This window comes from Cryptotermes secundus, unplaced genomic scaffold (genome assembly GCF_002891405.2).
Source record: "Cryptotermes secundus unplaced genomic scaffold, Csec_1.0 scaffold128, whole genome shotgun sequence".
NCBI classification, from domain to species: Eukaryota; Metazoa; Arthropoda; class Insecta; order Blattodea; family Kalotermitidae; genus Cryptotermes; species Cryptotermes secundus.
In genome coordinates this window covers 371,040-387,620 of record NW_019726222.1, presented here as the reverse complement: position 1 = coordinate 387,620, position 16,581 = coordinate 371,040, and the positions used below count along the sequence as shown (strand labels likewise).

Below are 16,581 nucleotides of genomic sequence, written 5' to 3'. Positions count from 1 at the left end.
TGTCTACATTCCTTTTACTACATACTGAGTTATTTGATACAGCATGGCATGCACAGAAAACACTGTGTCTAACAGTTCCCTTTTGTTAACTGTATTCATTGCCATAGGATTGTATTTACTGAGCTGTTGCCTGGCAAAGGCCATTTCTTCTGATTCCACTGTACCAACTTTTAGGCATTAGGGTTGGGGTGGGGCAGAGGGCAAAGTGGTCTCATATGCCTCCTTTTAGTTTAGCCTGCTTCCTTCATTTTGAAAAAAAATAAAAGTAGGTTTATGCAATCTCCATGCTGTGTGTCCGTGTATCTCCCATTATCTATTTCTGAATGGCTGAACCCATCTTTATGAAACTTGCATAAGTGTATCATGGCACATGAGCCTATCTCAACAGTGAATTTCATAAATCCCTCCCACCACTCTATGTATATAAAAACATTACTGTGGCAACAAATATACACGCAACAATTGAAGAAATGTTCAATACACTGTCTTCTGTGCTGCCCGTGTCACATCAAGGAAAGTAGGCAAGTAGTTCCTCCCAGAAGTTCTTGTTTCAAAGTAAGGGACGTATGCTAAAACTATACTGCAGGAGTTTGAAAAAAATGTTAAGCCAGAAAGTAATGAATGTCTCTTGAATCCTTTCTTTTCTGACATTTTATTACTGAATGAGGAACAATTCACTCTTCAAAGGAATGGAATAGTGATACATGAACAAATCATTCACATGTATTCAGAGCTCATATATTTACAAAGAAAAAAGACCATACAAGTACAATGCTTCATAAAATGAATGTGCATATTTTACATTAACTGACTCTAGCAAGCTTGTTTCATTCAAGTTTAGAGAACCCCCCTTCCAAAATCTCTCTCCCCTCCCTACAATGTCATCACAATATCACACAAAATCATAAGATCTGAGCTTCCTGTTCCTTCGCACAAGCTCGCCTCTAAATTGCAACATAAATATACAATACATATTTCATTTAAAAGCTTTCGTTCACCCACTTGCAGTTGGTGTTTTTATCAGACTATAAGGCATTTTGAAAACAAAAATAACAATTTTTCTTTTTATTTTTCTTCCTTTTATTGGACGGCCCATATAAAAAAATCCCCATGTTGTTATCACCTCACAATATTGTAATATATATAAACATCTATGTAAAGAAAAAAAATTATTTGTATCACAAAAAGATTGCTTTGTTCAGATTATCTCAATAATAACTGAACCTACCTCTCTGACACTTCCTCTCTGAAATAGTTCTCAAGAATAGACTTCACACTTCCAATCTGCAACTGCACACACATACACACCCACACAGGCTCACTCCACACTTGGTTTTGTCAATTAATACAGTTTCCCACATTCTGCACAGGAAATAAAACAGAAGAGACACAAAGACATACATCATCACTAAACATACACTCAGCAGCCTCTGTAAAGAGCATAACGGAATTCCAACTAAAGCTCTCCCTTAAGCAACAGAAGAAAAAAAATAACAATCTATATATTTGTCTAATCCTTACAATTTCATGGTTCTACGTATTGATATGCAGTATTTAGGCTATACATCCAGTTTGTATAATTGACTGTATCCTTATTTTCCACATGATGTTTCCCAAGATTAATTGAAATAACCTGACAAGTGTGTAAATCCTGAAAAATCCAAATTCTTCTTAATTACAATGCAATAATCTTACACAATGACATTTCAATAATGTCAGATGGTTTATGTGTTGCGATTGTCATTAAGTCAGGGTCTTGTTAATGTCACCAGAACAATACATACTGCTGAAAAATTCATGAGAAGAAAAACCAGAATGTTTACAGTAAAATACTGCTTAGGATGTACTTAACACAGGCAGGAAAGGCAGCAAGCAATGTGTTCATAACATATGAAACTGCCTTGGAAATGTTCCTAACTTGATATAGATGGTATCTTGACGGCATGCAATGAGAAAAGTCATCAAATACAACGGTCATTACAAACTTCTTACAGAGAAGCATAACTTTCAATACATTAAAATCCACTGGGATTTATACTTCCCAATATGAATTTTTAAAATGTACACACCAAGCCCTCTACAGTGGCAATTAATGACAAGTCATTGAATATATTAACATTCACAGTGCTGACTCATTAACACACACTGCCAGTAGATTATCATTTTCATCATTACGGATGTTTCTTATTTCAGATTAAAAATCCAAATTTTGTTTAGAATAATTTTTGCTACAGAGATGTCAGGCCAGTTTATACACTGAAACTGTTATTCAAATACTGTACTGCCTACATGCTCAATTCCTTCTGTTTCTGTTCCAAATATTTGCAAAATGTCTTCACATCTTCACTCTTAGTCCAGTTAAATGCACATTGCAGTTGTTTGTTACTGCAGTAAACCTCAGTTCTGTAGATTCAAAAACTGATTATGCAAGAGACTTATTTATTATCATAAGTAGATTTCACTTCATGTTTATGCCAGATAGTTATTTTGGGAAAAATGTTGAGACAGATTCAACATCACCTGACTCAACTTCACAAGGAAATAATAACCTCAAGCACAAACTATGTACCGATGTTTTAAACATGTGACTCTAGGGGTACTTTGAATGCTCTTGAGACCAGATTTGGATCTGGGAGACTGTGTGGACGTCCTGTGGCTGGTGAGAGGTGCTGCCTAAGCTCTGCCATGATACCCCCACTGCCAAGCAAGCTAATCTCAACCAAAAATCCATCCCGTGCTGGAACCCCATTCAGGCGGGATGAACTGAGGTCAGGCGAACTTGTTCGAAGACATCGACGTTCTTTATTGTTCATAGTTGCCATGGCAACCGCATTTGCTGCCTCATTCTCAGCAAGCTGTTCATGTTGCAACCGATTATCCAGCCAATGGAGTTTGTCAAAGTCTTTCGTCCCTCCCACAGTGTGACGACGCTTGATGGAACATTCAGCCATCACGTTCTTGCGTTTCAATTTTGTCAGAAGTGTTGCTATATTTTCCTTTTCCTTATTTCCCCTACTGGAACTTCGAATACATGAACCAGAAATTAGCATCTCTTGCTGTCTACGCTTGCTAATATTGGATTCAGTTTTCTCGGTTTTTGTCAATGAGTCAGAACGTTTTAACTTGGAGTTTGACGGTGATTCAGATCTTTCAGCTTTTGTAAGAGATTCAGAACGTCTAAGTCTTGTATTTGACAAGGCCTCAGTCTTTTCTGCTTTGGAGAGTGACTCGGAACGTTTCAGCTTTGTGTGCGTCAAAGCTGATTCACTACACCTTTCAGCTTTAGTCAAAGATTCGGAACGTTTTAGCCGGCTATTTACTGCTGCTGTCTCTTGTTTATCTGCCTTAGTCAATGATTCTGAGTGTTTCAGTTTTACACTTGCAGAACTTCCTTCTTCTTTCTCACATTTTGTCAGGGATTCTGACTGTTTGAGCCTCGTGCTATGTGACGATTCTGTGTTCTCTAATTTTGTTACAGAGTCTATACTTTTGGGTCTTGGAATTGCGTTTACCCCCCTTGTCACATTCTTTAAACTCTCAACACATTCTTCATCATTTCCATTCTCCTTTTCATAGTTCTTGCCTCCATGTAATGATTTCTGATCCAAATGAGGGCAATGTTGCCTAGGAGACACAGAACTACTCTCCCTAGATCTTCCTTGAATTAGGTTATCTTGTTTCTCTGGTTTCATTTGTTCTTCTTCATCTTTTCCAATAACATCCTGAAATAAAAATAATCATCTTTCATTAATTTCACAACTTCACAGCCATTAATAATTAGCTGCTTCAATCTAAAATTGCTGCATTCTTCTTCGGCACATCTTGCAACTGACAATACAAATACCATATGACTGATCAATGAGGTTAAAGATAACTTAGCCATGGTAATTATTCATAACTGTAAAGCTACTAGAAGCAATACATATGCGGCATTCTTATCATCATTCACTTCTTCCTTCTACATCACAATAGCTATGAGATATTAATTTTATGGTTCACATATTGCACCTTGTTAAGTTTCTCATCTGTATAGCAGTTTGAAGTAATTACATTCCTAAAGTTAAATGTACCACATCTGCCACACCAAACTTATGGTGCAGTGATGATAGTAATAGTTTATAGACTGGGAGGAAGCAGAAAGCTGGCAAGTGTTCCTAATTTAAAAGTGAGTATTGATAAGTAATTATGATACTTACACTGCACTAGCATTTACAATTATGGAAATACAACAATCTCAGTCTGTACAGTGACAGGCTAGGGGCTGGAAGGCCAAGGTTCAATTCCTAGCAGAGGCAAGATCTTTCTTTTATCCATAATGTTAAGACCAGCTCTGGGGCCCACCCAGCCTCCTATCCAATGGGCACTGGGGACTCTTTCCCTGGGGGTAAAGCAACCAGGACATGAAGCTAACCACTCACCCCCATCTAGTGCCAACATCAAGAATGGGGGGCTATACCTCATACCTCCACACTCCTAATGCCTAATTGCATCATTCATTTGTACAGAGCACAAAATACAGATATAATTAACAAATTACATGCCACGGCTGGGAAAGGTCTGACTAACACACCACATTTTTATCACCATAACTGGAAACTTCTAATCTAGCATTGTACAACTCAAATTATTTTGCTCTGTGGCAGGTTTCTGACAGCTTTGTTTTGATTATTTAGAGGAAACAGCATATCATAGCACCACTACCTTGTCTGTAGATAGCACATAACAACAGAATTTGATATCTTGTGGAATGGTGAGTTTCTGGAGAACCCCCTCCTTTGCACACACACACCTGAATTGACCATTACATGCTCACTGCAACTGGATGAAAGATTACAACTTAATGCTCTCAACATACTGCTAAACTGATGCAAAAGGAAGCATAAACTGTAATAACTGGTAAACATTAAAGAAGAAAAACTGGAAACTTGAGGGAAGAGCAAACTGGCACAAGTACCCAATTTCCATCTATTTTAAACATTAAAAGATTTTTAATATTTTATTTATTTGAAAACGAGCTGTATCTCTCTATGTCAGGCCTAGATTGTGCTACAGAATGATTTACTGTATAATTAAATCCAGCAGACTGTAATCAAGCATCACAATTGAGCGATTAATGCTCCTGCTTTGTAGATCCTGGACAATATCTTGGTCCAGTGACAAGCTATCCTGCCTAAGGTTTTCATGATTTTCCTCTGACCCTCTAGACTAATGCCAGAACAGCATATCTTACAACTACTTCCTTCCACATCCTTTCCAATTCACTGGGTATTAATCACCCTAATCATTTCCAACTGATTAATCTCTAATCATGGTGTCATTAGATGCTATATAATTTAAGAAACTTAAAGCGTTGTTATATAAACCAAAAACTGGGGATAAAGTATGCTGTAGGTACCACAAGGTTACATAAACCTTGAACATGGCAGACATTGATCAGTTCAAAATGGAGTACTACATTCTAATTACAGAACTTGTCTACAGCAAACTCAGCCAACTTACATCTTTCTGTCCTTGATAATCATCAGGGGTGCTCTTCCTGCGATGGAGGCTGGGGTCTCGGAAGAGGGCTGTGTAGGTGGGTGTGAATGTCACTGTTGGCTGAACTGATATGCTTTCTTCATTGGTACATATAATTGCTGAAGTTTCCAACAGATTATTTTTTGACATCTCTGAGCTTCCTCCTGCACTCACAGGTAATGACTTGTCATTGCCACCATTTTCTTCAATTTCATTCTCCTGTAGCAGCTTACTGTGTTCTAGTGAAATGTTTGTTTCTGTAGCAGGAGTTGTATCAGTGGCAGCTCCAACTGTTGTTGCTGCTGCTGCTGTTGTTGTTGTTCCACTCAGCAGAGATTTCAGCTTCTGGTCAAAGGTTGATGTGAGGCTCACCAGTAGGTCACTGCCTACGGGTTGCAACAGAGAATATTATTAATTAAATCATAAAATGAAAAAACAAAATTCCAGTATAAACCATGTTATACATGCCAAACATGATACATCCAGCCTACACATGAGGGGCTATTTTAACTGTGAGAGAATTCAGCAGGAAAATTAAACCATTCTTTTATACTGCTATATAGACTTTTTAACTGAAAAGTTCAAAATGTGAATAAAAATTTCAGTATACTTAGTTTCTGTAATTTTCCAACTTTTCCTAAACCTTCATCTACTTTATTATTTTCTATAAATTGAAATGTATATTTACTTCATAATAATGTATGCAGCATTTTATTAAGAAATGCGCACTTACATGATGGTAATTTATAATTACATACAGAAGTGTATTACACATTATATGAATTCTAGGCCCCATCCCCAAGAACCATTACTTAAATGGGGTGTGCAAAACATGTTTATTGAGAACATGTCTGTGGAGAAATTTAGGAACTTTCATGACTGGAATTGGCTACATAAACCTTCTTTGTAAAAAAAATATACGTGCTATACAAACACAATCACTGTACTAACCACCACTTCTCAGCTGTATGGAAATCATATGAGGGTGGTAATATAAGATGATCCATTGATATACATGTACACATATGGTTGGACAAAATGGAAACAACCTTATTTCAAGGTAGAATTTCATAACGCAACAGTATGAGTATAATAACTTTAGATGGTACTCCATGGTCCACTCCCTGGCTCTTTCAGTAATATGGCTATACTGATGGGTTTGCTATGGTCAGATACAGTAGAAATTCTGTGCTCTTTCCTCTCACTCTGACAAGGAAATGAATGTGGGGTATAACAAGTAATAACTGGCAAACTTGCGGTAAATTCATAAGGGGCGTCCATAATTAAAAATTTCCACTGTTTGATGTGCATTTACAGCTATATTCTTTTTCTGAAATTTTATCCACAAACCTACTTCAAAGTGAGAAAATAACATATCATGCCACATCAATGCACCATAATAATGTCAATTATACTTCCTATGCCTGAGAACAATAATGCACTTCCTACATACCATGATTTCTTGTTGCAACAATTGCTATTACTCTGAGCTTTATGTTAATATTTCAGTGCTAAGAACCTAAGTTTGCAACCAATAATATACCAGCTGTGGCACTGGTTTGCAAGTCACATGTTACCTAATGTCCATAGAGCTGAATGGCATCAATAACATTTTTTTTTATTAAACACTATACTTTAATAATTATAATTATTACTGACATCAACTAACAAGAAAGGAGGATTACCATTTCATATATCTCATTCTAATTCTGTATTCCATTGCATAGCATGAATATCACTATCCCAACTAAATGCATTCTCACCTATCATTTCATTTCTTAAGCGTTTTTAAATTACAGGAAGCTGATGAGCATGTGAAACATTGTTTCAGAGGAATGAAAATATGCCCATGTGGAGTCTGAAAAGCACTACACTGTATCATGTTATTTTTGTATGTGCATGCTTGAAGTAAATGTTCATCCAAGTACTTCAACACTATATGTTCAGTTAATGGCAAATCTTTAATGCATAACCATTACATAAACATAAATTATAAAACACGGGTGGCCTTTAAGTACTTTTACGTAAATGTGGACATTTCTGGAAATAATGCTCAATCATGATTTGATTTAACTGGTACAGAAGATGAGCCCAAGCTGAAAGACTGTGCAAGCTGATATCACAACTACGTGAGTATCAGGCTGTACTGGCAAGAACTTAATTACTAGCAATTTAAATATTCTATCAGGCATCTAAGTACAAAATAAACCAATGCAAACATTTCAAAATACACTCAATTAATACAACACACACACATATCTGATAATAGTGAAAATGAAGCACAAGTGGAAATAAAAGCAGCTGCCAGTGACAAGTGCATCATAGCTATTTAAAGATAAATTAAAATCAGTCAGGGTACTCTGTGGCTGCTAGCACAACATCTCATAACAAATAATACACACTTTAACAGAACATGTACCCTTTTAAATCTCTATAAACTCTTAAGACAAATTCTAAATAATGAAGTATACTTAATATTTAGAATGAACTAAAATCTCCATCAATAATAAGGTCTTCAAAGAAGTGGTCATACATGCCAACACTGGAAAGCAGTAAAAGCAATGCATTACATTTAAAAACGTTCCACACATCTGGTTACAAATTACAGAGACATATGTTATCACTCATGTAATCCACTTCCTGTAATGAAATTCCTTTCGAAAAAGAATAAAAAAATTCAAAGTAAATACATTAGAGCACCCTCATCCTAAGCTGTCATATATTATTCACCAATCTTCACAAATGCTATTTGGCATTTGTACAATACAAGTCAGGAAAGGAAGAATGTGAGAAAGTAGTAAATTTACCATCGCAGTGCTACAAAAATGTATTAAAAACTAATTAAGACACACTAACACATATATTAAACACAGGAAGAAGCAAGGAATTCAAATGAATAGGTTAAAATTTCAGACAAAATGAATGGACCAACATAATTCTTATTCAAGGCTGGATACAACGAACTGTGGGTTATACGTACATTTTCATTGTTAGAAAAAGTATCTATGTACAGCTCAGAAAATAGAATGGCACATAATAACAAACTAGATTCTAGTTGATCCCATAAGAAAATAGCATTCTGAAGGCAGCTGTTTCTTGCAACACTCACTCTGTTTTTCAGCTGAATTATCAACAAACTGTAGTTACTTTGAAATCTAAAGCCAGAACAAAAGTACAAAATGTCTGCACATTCAAAAGATTGATGAAAGAATCACACACTGTTTTTAAATGAATCTCATGTTTCATACTCAAGGAGAAACCTGTGAACACTACGTTATCTTGCTGATATTCGTTCAGGTTTGAATTTCATTTTGAAATTCCAAGGCACCGGCTACCCAGTCTGAATAAATTCTTAATCTTCTTTCTGTGTCACCTTTATAATTTCATCTTACAGGATTACACCAATTCAGCAAATACAAGTTTAAGTGAATGAATTAGCCAAGTCACAATATATTCATTCAGTATCCACTCAACATTATAATACCTCTTGTTTTAGAGTCATTATGTTCTGAAGATTTTCCATTTCAGCCTACACTGCAGCTGCCATCTTCATGGTGAATGAAGCAGGATGATGATGAAGGCTGACATATAGGTCTCACAGTGTGAATAAGGGTGGGGGTATGGAGCACAGTGTTATCCAATGTGAAGAGGCCATCATGCTCACAATGTTATTGAGTGTGTGTGTGTGTGGGGGGGGGAGAGTTAGAGAATGGTGCTATCTTATAGGTAAAGACCCTGAGGTTAAGATTGAAGTTTGGGGGGAAAAGGGGCAGCCACTACAATAATCAAACATTCTCACAACTTCAGCTGTGAGGACAGATACAATCTGATTAAAGTTTGGCTTAACAATTTTTTCCTCCAAACTTTCTTCTTAAGCACACAGCACTGTCCTAATGGATAGTCACCATCTTCAAGGTCAATGTGAGGTGCAACGAGGAAGTCTTCCAGTCGGAGTAAGAAAGGGGTGAAGGCATTATGCTGTCCAATGGGAATAATGGTTAACATGAAGGGCTGGATGAAAACAGGTGCTACCAGATTTTGTATCCATTTACATAGATGAAACTGCAAGGATGGTAAGTGTGGATGTCTACTGTTTTCATCCTGAAGAAGGAGGTATTATGTTCATCTAAAACATTCGTACTCACCAGTCAGATTACACAGTGTCTTAACCCAAAAGATCATAATACGTATTTTCACTTCAGAAACCTTCAGATTTCATCTTCCATCGCCCATCATTAAGCACTTCCTCATTGTGGGATCTATAATCTTTCAAATGTTTTAATGAGGAAGTATTTTCTTGTACATTTATAGTGAAGTACATACTTTAAAAACCTGCAAAAGCTAACCCTTGGCCTTCATATATTCTGGATGAAGTTCCGCAGAGCGAGAAGAATCTGGCTAGATAATCCTTTATATGGAAGCCTAAGGCTTGCCTCAGCGCCCTGAATCTGACCCCAACATTGCAAAAGCAACTACTGTTAGTAGTAGTCATAAAAATGACCGCAATGTGAAAATGAAAGAGGTACCTATGCTTCAGTGAGCATTGCAGTCCAGACCTTCAGTGAAATCAAATTCCCATGTTGACAGCACACATAAATATTAAATATATCAAATCATGATTTAATGTATACAAGAGTGGATAAACTGAGGGGCTATTTGTTGAAACTCTAGCTAGAAATGTGAATTATTTATTTTGAAGTTTTAACCTATGTGTCATACAATGTGTAGCTGTGTATTGATATAATGGTAAATTGCGGAGTGTGCATGGATGAAAATGAAATATATGGCGGTAACTGCAAGATAATACCTATATCTTTATTAGGATCATCATCATTGTCCATCAGTATCTATTTCATATCTGAAGGTCAAATTATTCCATTTCTGATTGTTATAATTGGTCATGTTGTACCTGAAAGAAATGTATCTCTGCTGCTTTCTGGCGACCTATGTAATGACCACTGTAACATTCTGTTACCAGTGGCAAAGAAAATGTTTGGGTATTCTACTGAAGTCCATTTATATAAGCAAATTTTGCCAAAAACATTTCACTTATATAGCAGCTGCCTTACCACAACTATTCAAGTAACTGAGGTTGGATGTTTCTGACAAAGCATGTTTTAATAGCATTTCATGGGACTGTCTACACAAAAACTGTATCAATGAACAAATCAATACTAACATGCCAGCATCTGTTTATTTGGCAAAGGCGTCGAAAAAATTGTTGTGTAGATGATCCCATAAAATGCCATTACATGTCACACAACAGGATGCATCTCATGAAGAAAGCATGTTTTGAAGAAATCCCCACTGAAATTTCAATGTGATTCATATCAAGAGAATTTGTGAATATAAACTGAACAAGTTGGGACAGCATTAATGTGTCTCACTTGCACAAGGGAAGCATTGGATTTGAGTCTCAGCTGGAGCAGCAGCTGTCCTCTCTCACTGAGGTCTATCCTGGCTTTCCTCGGTGCTGTTTCATACATGATTACTGTGTGTGTGACCTTCTTTTCACATTACAATATTATACAAATGAGTCTGTAATATAGTCTGCTGATCCCCTGAAGTCATAAAAAATTGATCTTCCAGTTATACATATTTTATTAAGAGTAATGCTGGCATGTTATCTGAATAGTCAAGTTTTTGAAACGGAAATACCTTTAGTTCTGAAATAAAAACCCGATCTTCCTAACCAAATAACTCCATGGTGCACAGTCCTTGAGGACCTAACAGCTGCTCAGTTAGTCAAGAAATTTCACACCTGTTAAATGAAATCTCAAGGTTCATTTTCATCTTCACAAGAACCCATAGCAGTTCCATATATGAATCCAGCCCACAACCTCACATACTATTTCTTTAAGACCCATTTTCATGTTACATTTCCAGCAATGTCTAGGTCTTAAAAGTGGACATGAAAAGTGACTCTTTCATCAAATCTGCTCAAAAAAGCACTTGGCACTACATTTCCTGGCAACATAAGAGGGGTTTCACAAGCTTATACAAATACAGACAATGTGGTGAGAACATAAAAGGAGTCAATTAGTGCATCTGCATTCATTACATAATAATCAACTAATACCTCCTGTTCATATGGATAAGAATAAATTAAAATTCTAACTGCTTATTAGTTGAATATTAACACAATCTGACGTACAAAGTTTGTCACTTGGTTAATGTGATGTCTGGAATATAATTTTCTTAAAGTAAAATGTTAAGTCCTTGTTAATGGCAATGGCCACACTAATTAACCAGAAATCAACTTCTGTACAAAACACTACGTCTGAAAATAAAATGGACAACAGCCACAAGACAAGATTACTAACAAAAGTCAGGCAGGTGAGTTTGGTGAGTGAAGTGATAGAGCACACGGCAGAGGTAAAATAGAGAATGAAGGGAAATGTAGCCAGCAGCAGCAGTTGAGGGGGAAAGGAGACCCCCTCCTTACCTCTCCGCAACCTGCCTAATGCTTCTGACGGTGAAAACTTGAGGCCTGCATGGTGGTGGTAGTGGTGGTGGTGGTGATGGTGGTGGGTGGTGCTGCTGCTGTTGATGGGGCAACCAGAGCTGCCAGTTGTGGTACTGGTGCTTGAGGGTTTGCTGATGAAGGTTGCTTGTGGTTGAAAATGAGATAGGAAGCACCACAGGCTCGGGCTGGCCGTCTGCCTGTGTCCATCGTTGGTGAATGGGAAGAAAGAATGCAAAGTGGAGATGGAAGAAGGGAAATGAATTAAAAAAATGAAGAAAAAGAAATACTAAGTTACCACTCATTCATCAACCAACCATAAATATGTCTCATCCTACAGAATTACGCGAGGCTTTTATCTATGCTATGTATTATATTATAAGGACTTTGCGATATACGGCACAGTTTCTTTAAAAATATAAATTAGCTCATTTCTGATATTTTACTTTACTATGAGCTTACACATATCTAAACATAAGTATACAATTGTAACATAAAGATGTTGCATGTTCTAATACCAAGGCACAAAATTCTGCCAATGGTTAAATACTATCATGCATGACAAACCAATAACATATTGTAATCATTTTGTTTAGTCAATCTTCATTTTGCTACTTACAGGAGCAAGTGAGTGTCTACTCAGAACTTTCAAAATGACTGCAAAGCCTCAATAAGTAACTTAATTCAAACTTCAATGCACTTATTACATGGGTAAAAGCCAGCATGCACTTCTTTGTGAGGGATGGATGTTTCTTACTGTTAACTGAGTTTATTGTTTTTTATTGCTTTTGGAGGTTTTAATTTAAGTTCTTTCCTTTTTATATTTAGTTGTTATTAATTTCCATTTTATTTGTTTTGTTTCATAGTGTTTATATAATTATCAATGAATTTGATTTGTTTCATTCTGGTCCATCACACAGCGTGCCACAAACACATACAGGACAACATCAAAGAACCCTCTTCTCGAGAATGACAAGGCGGCAGACGTTTGGCACCCATCAAGAGATATAATAAGAGGGACGACATGAACCTGCTTGGTTTACAAATTCAAATAATCTTAACAAACCAATTATAAATATTTTAAAATATTGGAACAGCCGCTGTAGTTGTAAAGACTTTTGATTTTATACCCAATTGTATTTCATTTTATTAGCGTAGTGGGTAAGGTACTATGCTACAAGCCAGGAGGTCAAGTCCTGATGAGGTCATTGGTTTTTTTTAAATTGACCTAATCCTTCCGGCTGCACTAGGCCCTGGGGTTTACTCAGCCTCTAACAGAAATGAGTACCAGGAATTAATTAAATGATTTTCCTGGGGAGTGAAGTGTGGCTGGTGCGTAAGGCTGACAACCTTACTGCCATCTCTGAGCTTATTGTCTAGATAATGTGGGACCTTTAACGTCTCACAACCGTATGGGCCTTCATGGCCTGTTACAGGGAATAGCTTTACTTTTTTTTTTTACTTTATGTATACATTTTAACTTTCAGAACATATTTTGTAATAGTAGCCTCCAACTGTACTGATGTAAAGGTGTCCTTCGGATGATGGTCTCTGAAGACCGAAACATGTAAGGGCATAAATAACTGAAATAAGAAAAATCTTCACTAGTCACACTGGATGGAACTTTTCATGATAATGATCAATATTTTATTATTACTTAGGCAGATGTTATTCCAGATTTATTATTCACATGATGTTTTATGCTTCAGTTTTTTATAAAATGGCTCATCACATAAAACCAGTAGATGACATAAATATATATCTCATTAGCCCTACAATATTTTTTGAAATACTTGAATGCTTTTCAATAGAGCATAAATTTAATAAAATATATACAAAAGTTCACCCAGGCCTTTAAGTGAGGTCAAAATGCTACATGTACCTAAAATTCATTCACTGGCAATATATTTAAAAAAAAAATTCAGATGGCTCTAGACACAGTACATGTGATGAACAGATATAATATGCCCATTACATATTCATTATTTCATGTATTCAAGACTGGCCAAGAAAACAATTATCTGAAAATTTTCTCCAAAACACATGACAACCATAATTCTCTAGCTTTATTTATTCACCATAGTATTGCTTCGTTTAGGTTTCAAGATATCCTTGCACATATGAGTACCTCGAATACACAAAATTGTTTTGCTTATTAAAATGTAAGAATCACATATTCCAAAATAAACTTAATCACCTTTCTCCGTTGGTATCTGATACATAATTTTACCTCTAGTATGTTATCATCTGACTGCATAACAAAGATAATTTCAAAACATACGGTCACTGTCTTCAAATAACCATGTTTTCTTTTATGGGCTATTTCATGATATTTTCTGTATCAGAACTGTATACTGTGCTTAATCATATAACTTGTCTTCCTCTAATACAAAGGGACAAAAAACGATTTTAATTTTACCAAATATAATTGTCCAACATTTATATACTACAGTTTCCCTAAAGAATCTGCATCATATATATGAAAACTGTCTCCTAATAAACATTATGAGTAACTGGAACTTATAGAAGATATGTACATATACGTGTAAGTACTTCACTAGTATTTTGTCACTCACTAGGCATTTTCACCACTATGAAGTGGAATACCTAGTGAAAATCGAAATACAGTACTTCACACAGAACACACACAATGAATTAATTAAACAATTAATCAGCATTAAATACTTCATCTCACATCATACAAAACCATAAATTCACTGTCTGTATAGTATTCCTTGTCAGTACTCATCTGTATACTACAAATTGTTGTTAATCTTTATTATAGTCATATATGACCAAAGTATATGATGCATAATTCATACTTCGGCAGGTAAAAAACTGGTTATCACTCTAAGAACTATAAAGGAACCCCTATAACAACGGTCCTAGAAACTGATGACTTGAAATTAATGTTCATTTAACTTCTGGAAAAGCTATATTTGGCAGAAATTAACTACCAAAAATTGATGAGGTTTTTAATCATTTTGATGTTCTGAATATGAATAAAATTTTGCTGTTACAATTCTTCCCTTTTGGAAAACTTCTGGAAACACTATTAGCAGATAGATAGAAATGTTTTTCTTTCATTATGATAGATGATATCATGAATTACCAGAGGTTTAGAACATACAAGATACATTAGGAGATAAAAATAAATTAATTTGATTTGTTTCATTTTGGTCCGTCACACTAACAGTTACAATTACAAAAGACAAGTCCGTCCAATGTGACTATTTCAGTTTTCTCACTTGATGATTCACTAGCCTTACATGTTTCGATCCATTTAGATCATCTTCAGAGGCACCAAACACTTTTTAGAAACCACAATCACAACAGTTGTCATATCAAATACACATGTTGCCAAGTACACAATGTTCCATCTATCACTCACAGCAGCCTTTCTGGTTACAGAAATATTTAAAGTTGTTTTAAAGTTTTAAAAAACTTTGTTAAAAATTAAAATACATAAACCATACGGTTCATGTCAATAACCCCTGTCATCTCTCTTCAAGGTGGCCGATGTTGTGCCTCCTATGTAACTTGATTAGGGAGATTCTTAATATTGTCCGTTATGATTTCTTGGCCCGCTGTGCTGTGTATTATTAACTACAGGTAGAAATTCAGTATGGAGGACTGTTCATTTCTGTGCACAGTTCACTCAATTTGGATGCTGAATGTAAATTATCATACTAAAATTATGTGCAAAATCTTCACTGCAGTACATTCTGGATGCCATAACCATCAAAATTCCAACAGGATGTAATTACAGTACAGTTGCATTTTATGTGAGGATGCATTTCTGAAGACCTCACAAAATTTAATACAAGTTTCGAAACACATACACAGTTCTAGCCGAATTTTTTGGGATTTGATTTATTTGAAACTTTGTGCATAAACCAAGACTTCATTAATATTTTTCATATCATACTATTTCAAATTTGCATAAGATGTGACCACACTGTACTTCATAAACATCACAACAAAATTTCGTGTTTCACATTTAAGACATCCCTCCCTGCACAATTTCACTTACTCTACAGGCGCGCACAAAAAACTTTTCACTACAATGTGTTCCATGTTCACCATTAGCAAGACAATGGAAAACCTGTTTACTATGAAAACAAATTTATTTTGAAATGGAACTCTGCATTGTACAGAGAATGCAAAAAGTTCCTCTCAGTATGCATTAAAGTAGCCTGCAAAATCACCACTGCACCTTCTAGCTTTTCCATTACATAAAAAGATACTTCACCAATTATGATAACTCTTGCTACTGCTACAGATATTCTGAACGTTTAATGTTCATCACGTACGTATTTGAAATAAGTTGGTAGTTACTGCCGAGAGCCGAAATGCTATTTCTCAAAGACAAACAGCCAAACGTTTCAGGAATAAAATTGGATAGATTTAACTAGCACGACGTTAAACACATATTCTCCATACTGAATTTAAATACATCATGCAAATACTGTTCTAAAAATATAAAAACAAATGATACATGTACTAAGTAACTGCTGCTTTTGAAAATTATCAAGCATATGTGTCAAATGTGAAAAGAATGAAAGTGTAGAATTTAGAACATTGTATGATACGTAGTGAGT

General features: G+C 35.7%; 1 protein-coding gene across 12 annotated transcripts in view; it reads right to left on the bottom strand.

Annotated features, from left to right (window-relative positions):
* Nucleotides 1-716: 716 nt before the first annotated feature.
* The window catches only part of LOC111863876, a 369,328-nt gene continuing 353,463 nt past the window's right edge, over nucleotides 717-16,581 (bottom strand). For 9 of the 12 annotated variants that reach the window (XM_033751237.1, XM_033751240.1, XM_033751242.1 and 6 more), the window contains 3 exons: nucleotides 11,963-12,180; nucleotides 5,500-5,903; nucleotides 717-3,722 (listed from right to left, as the gene is read on the bottom strand). In XM_033751237.1, coding sequence (XP_033607128.1) covers nucleotides 2,577-3,722; nucleotides 5,500-5,903; nucleotides 11,963-12,180 — 1,768 coding nt within the window. In that variant the 3' untranslated portion in view covers nucleotides 717-2,576. Of the gene's footprint in view, nucleotides 3,723-5,499; nucleotides 5,904-11,962; nucleotides 12,181-16,581 lie in introns of those variants that run through there. The other 3 variants (XM_023850647.2, XM_023850657.2, XM_023850656.2) reach the window with 3 other exon arrangements.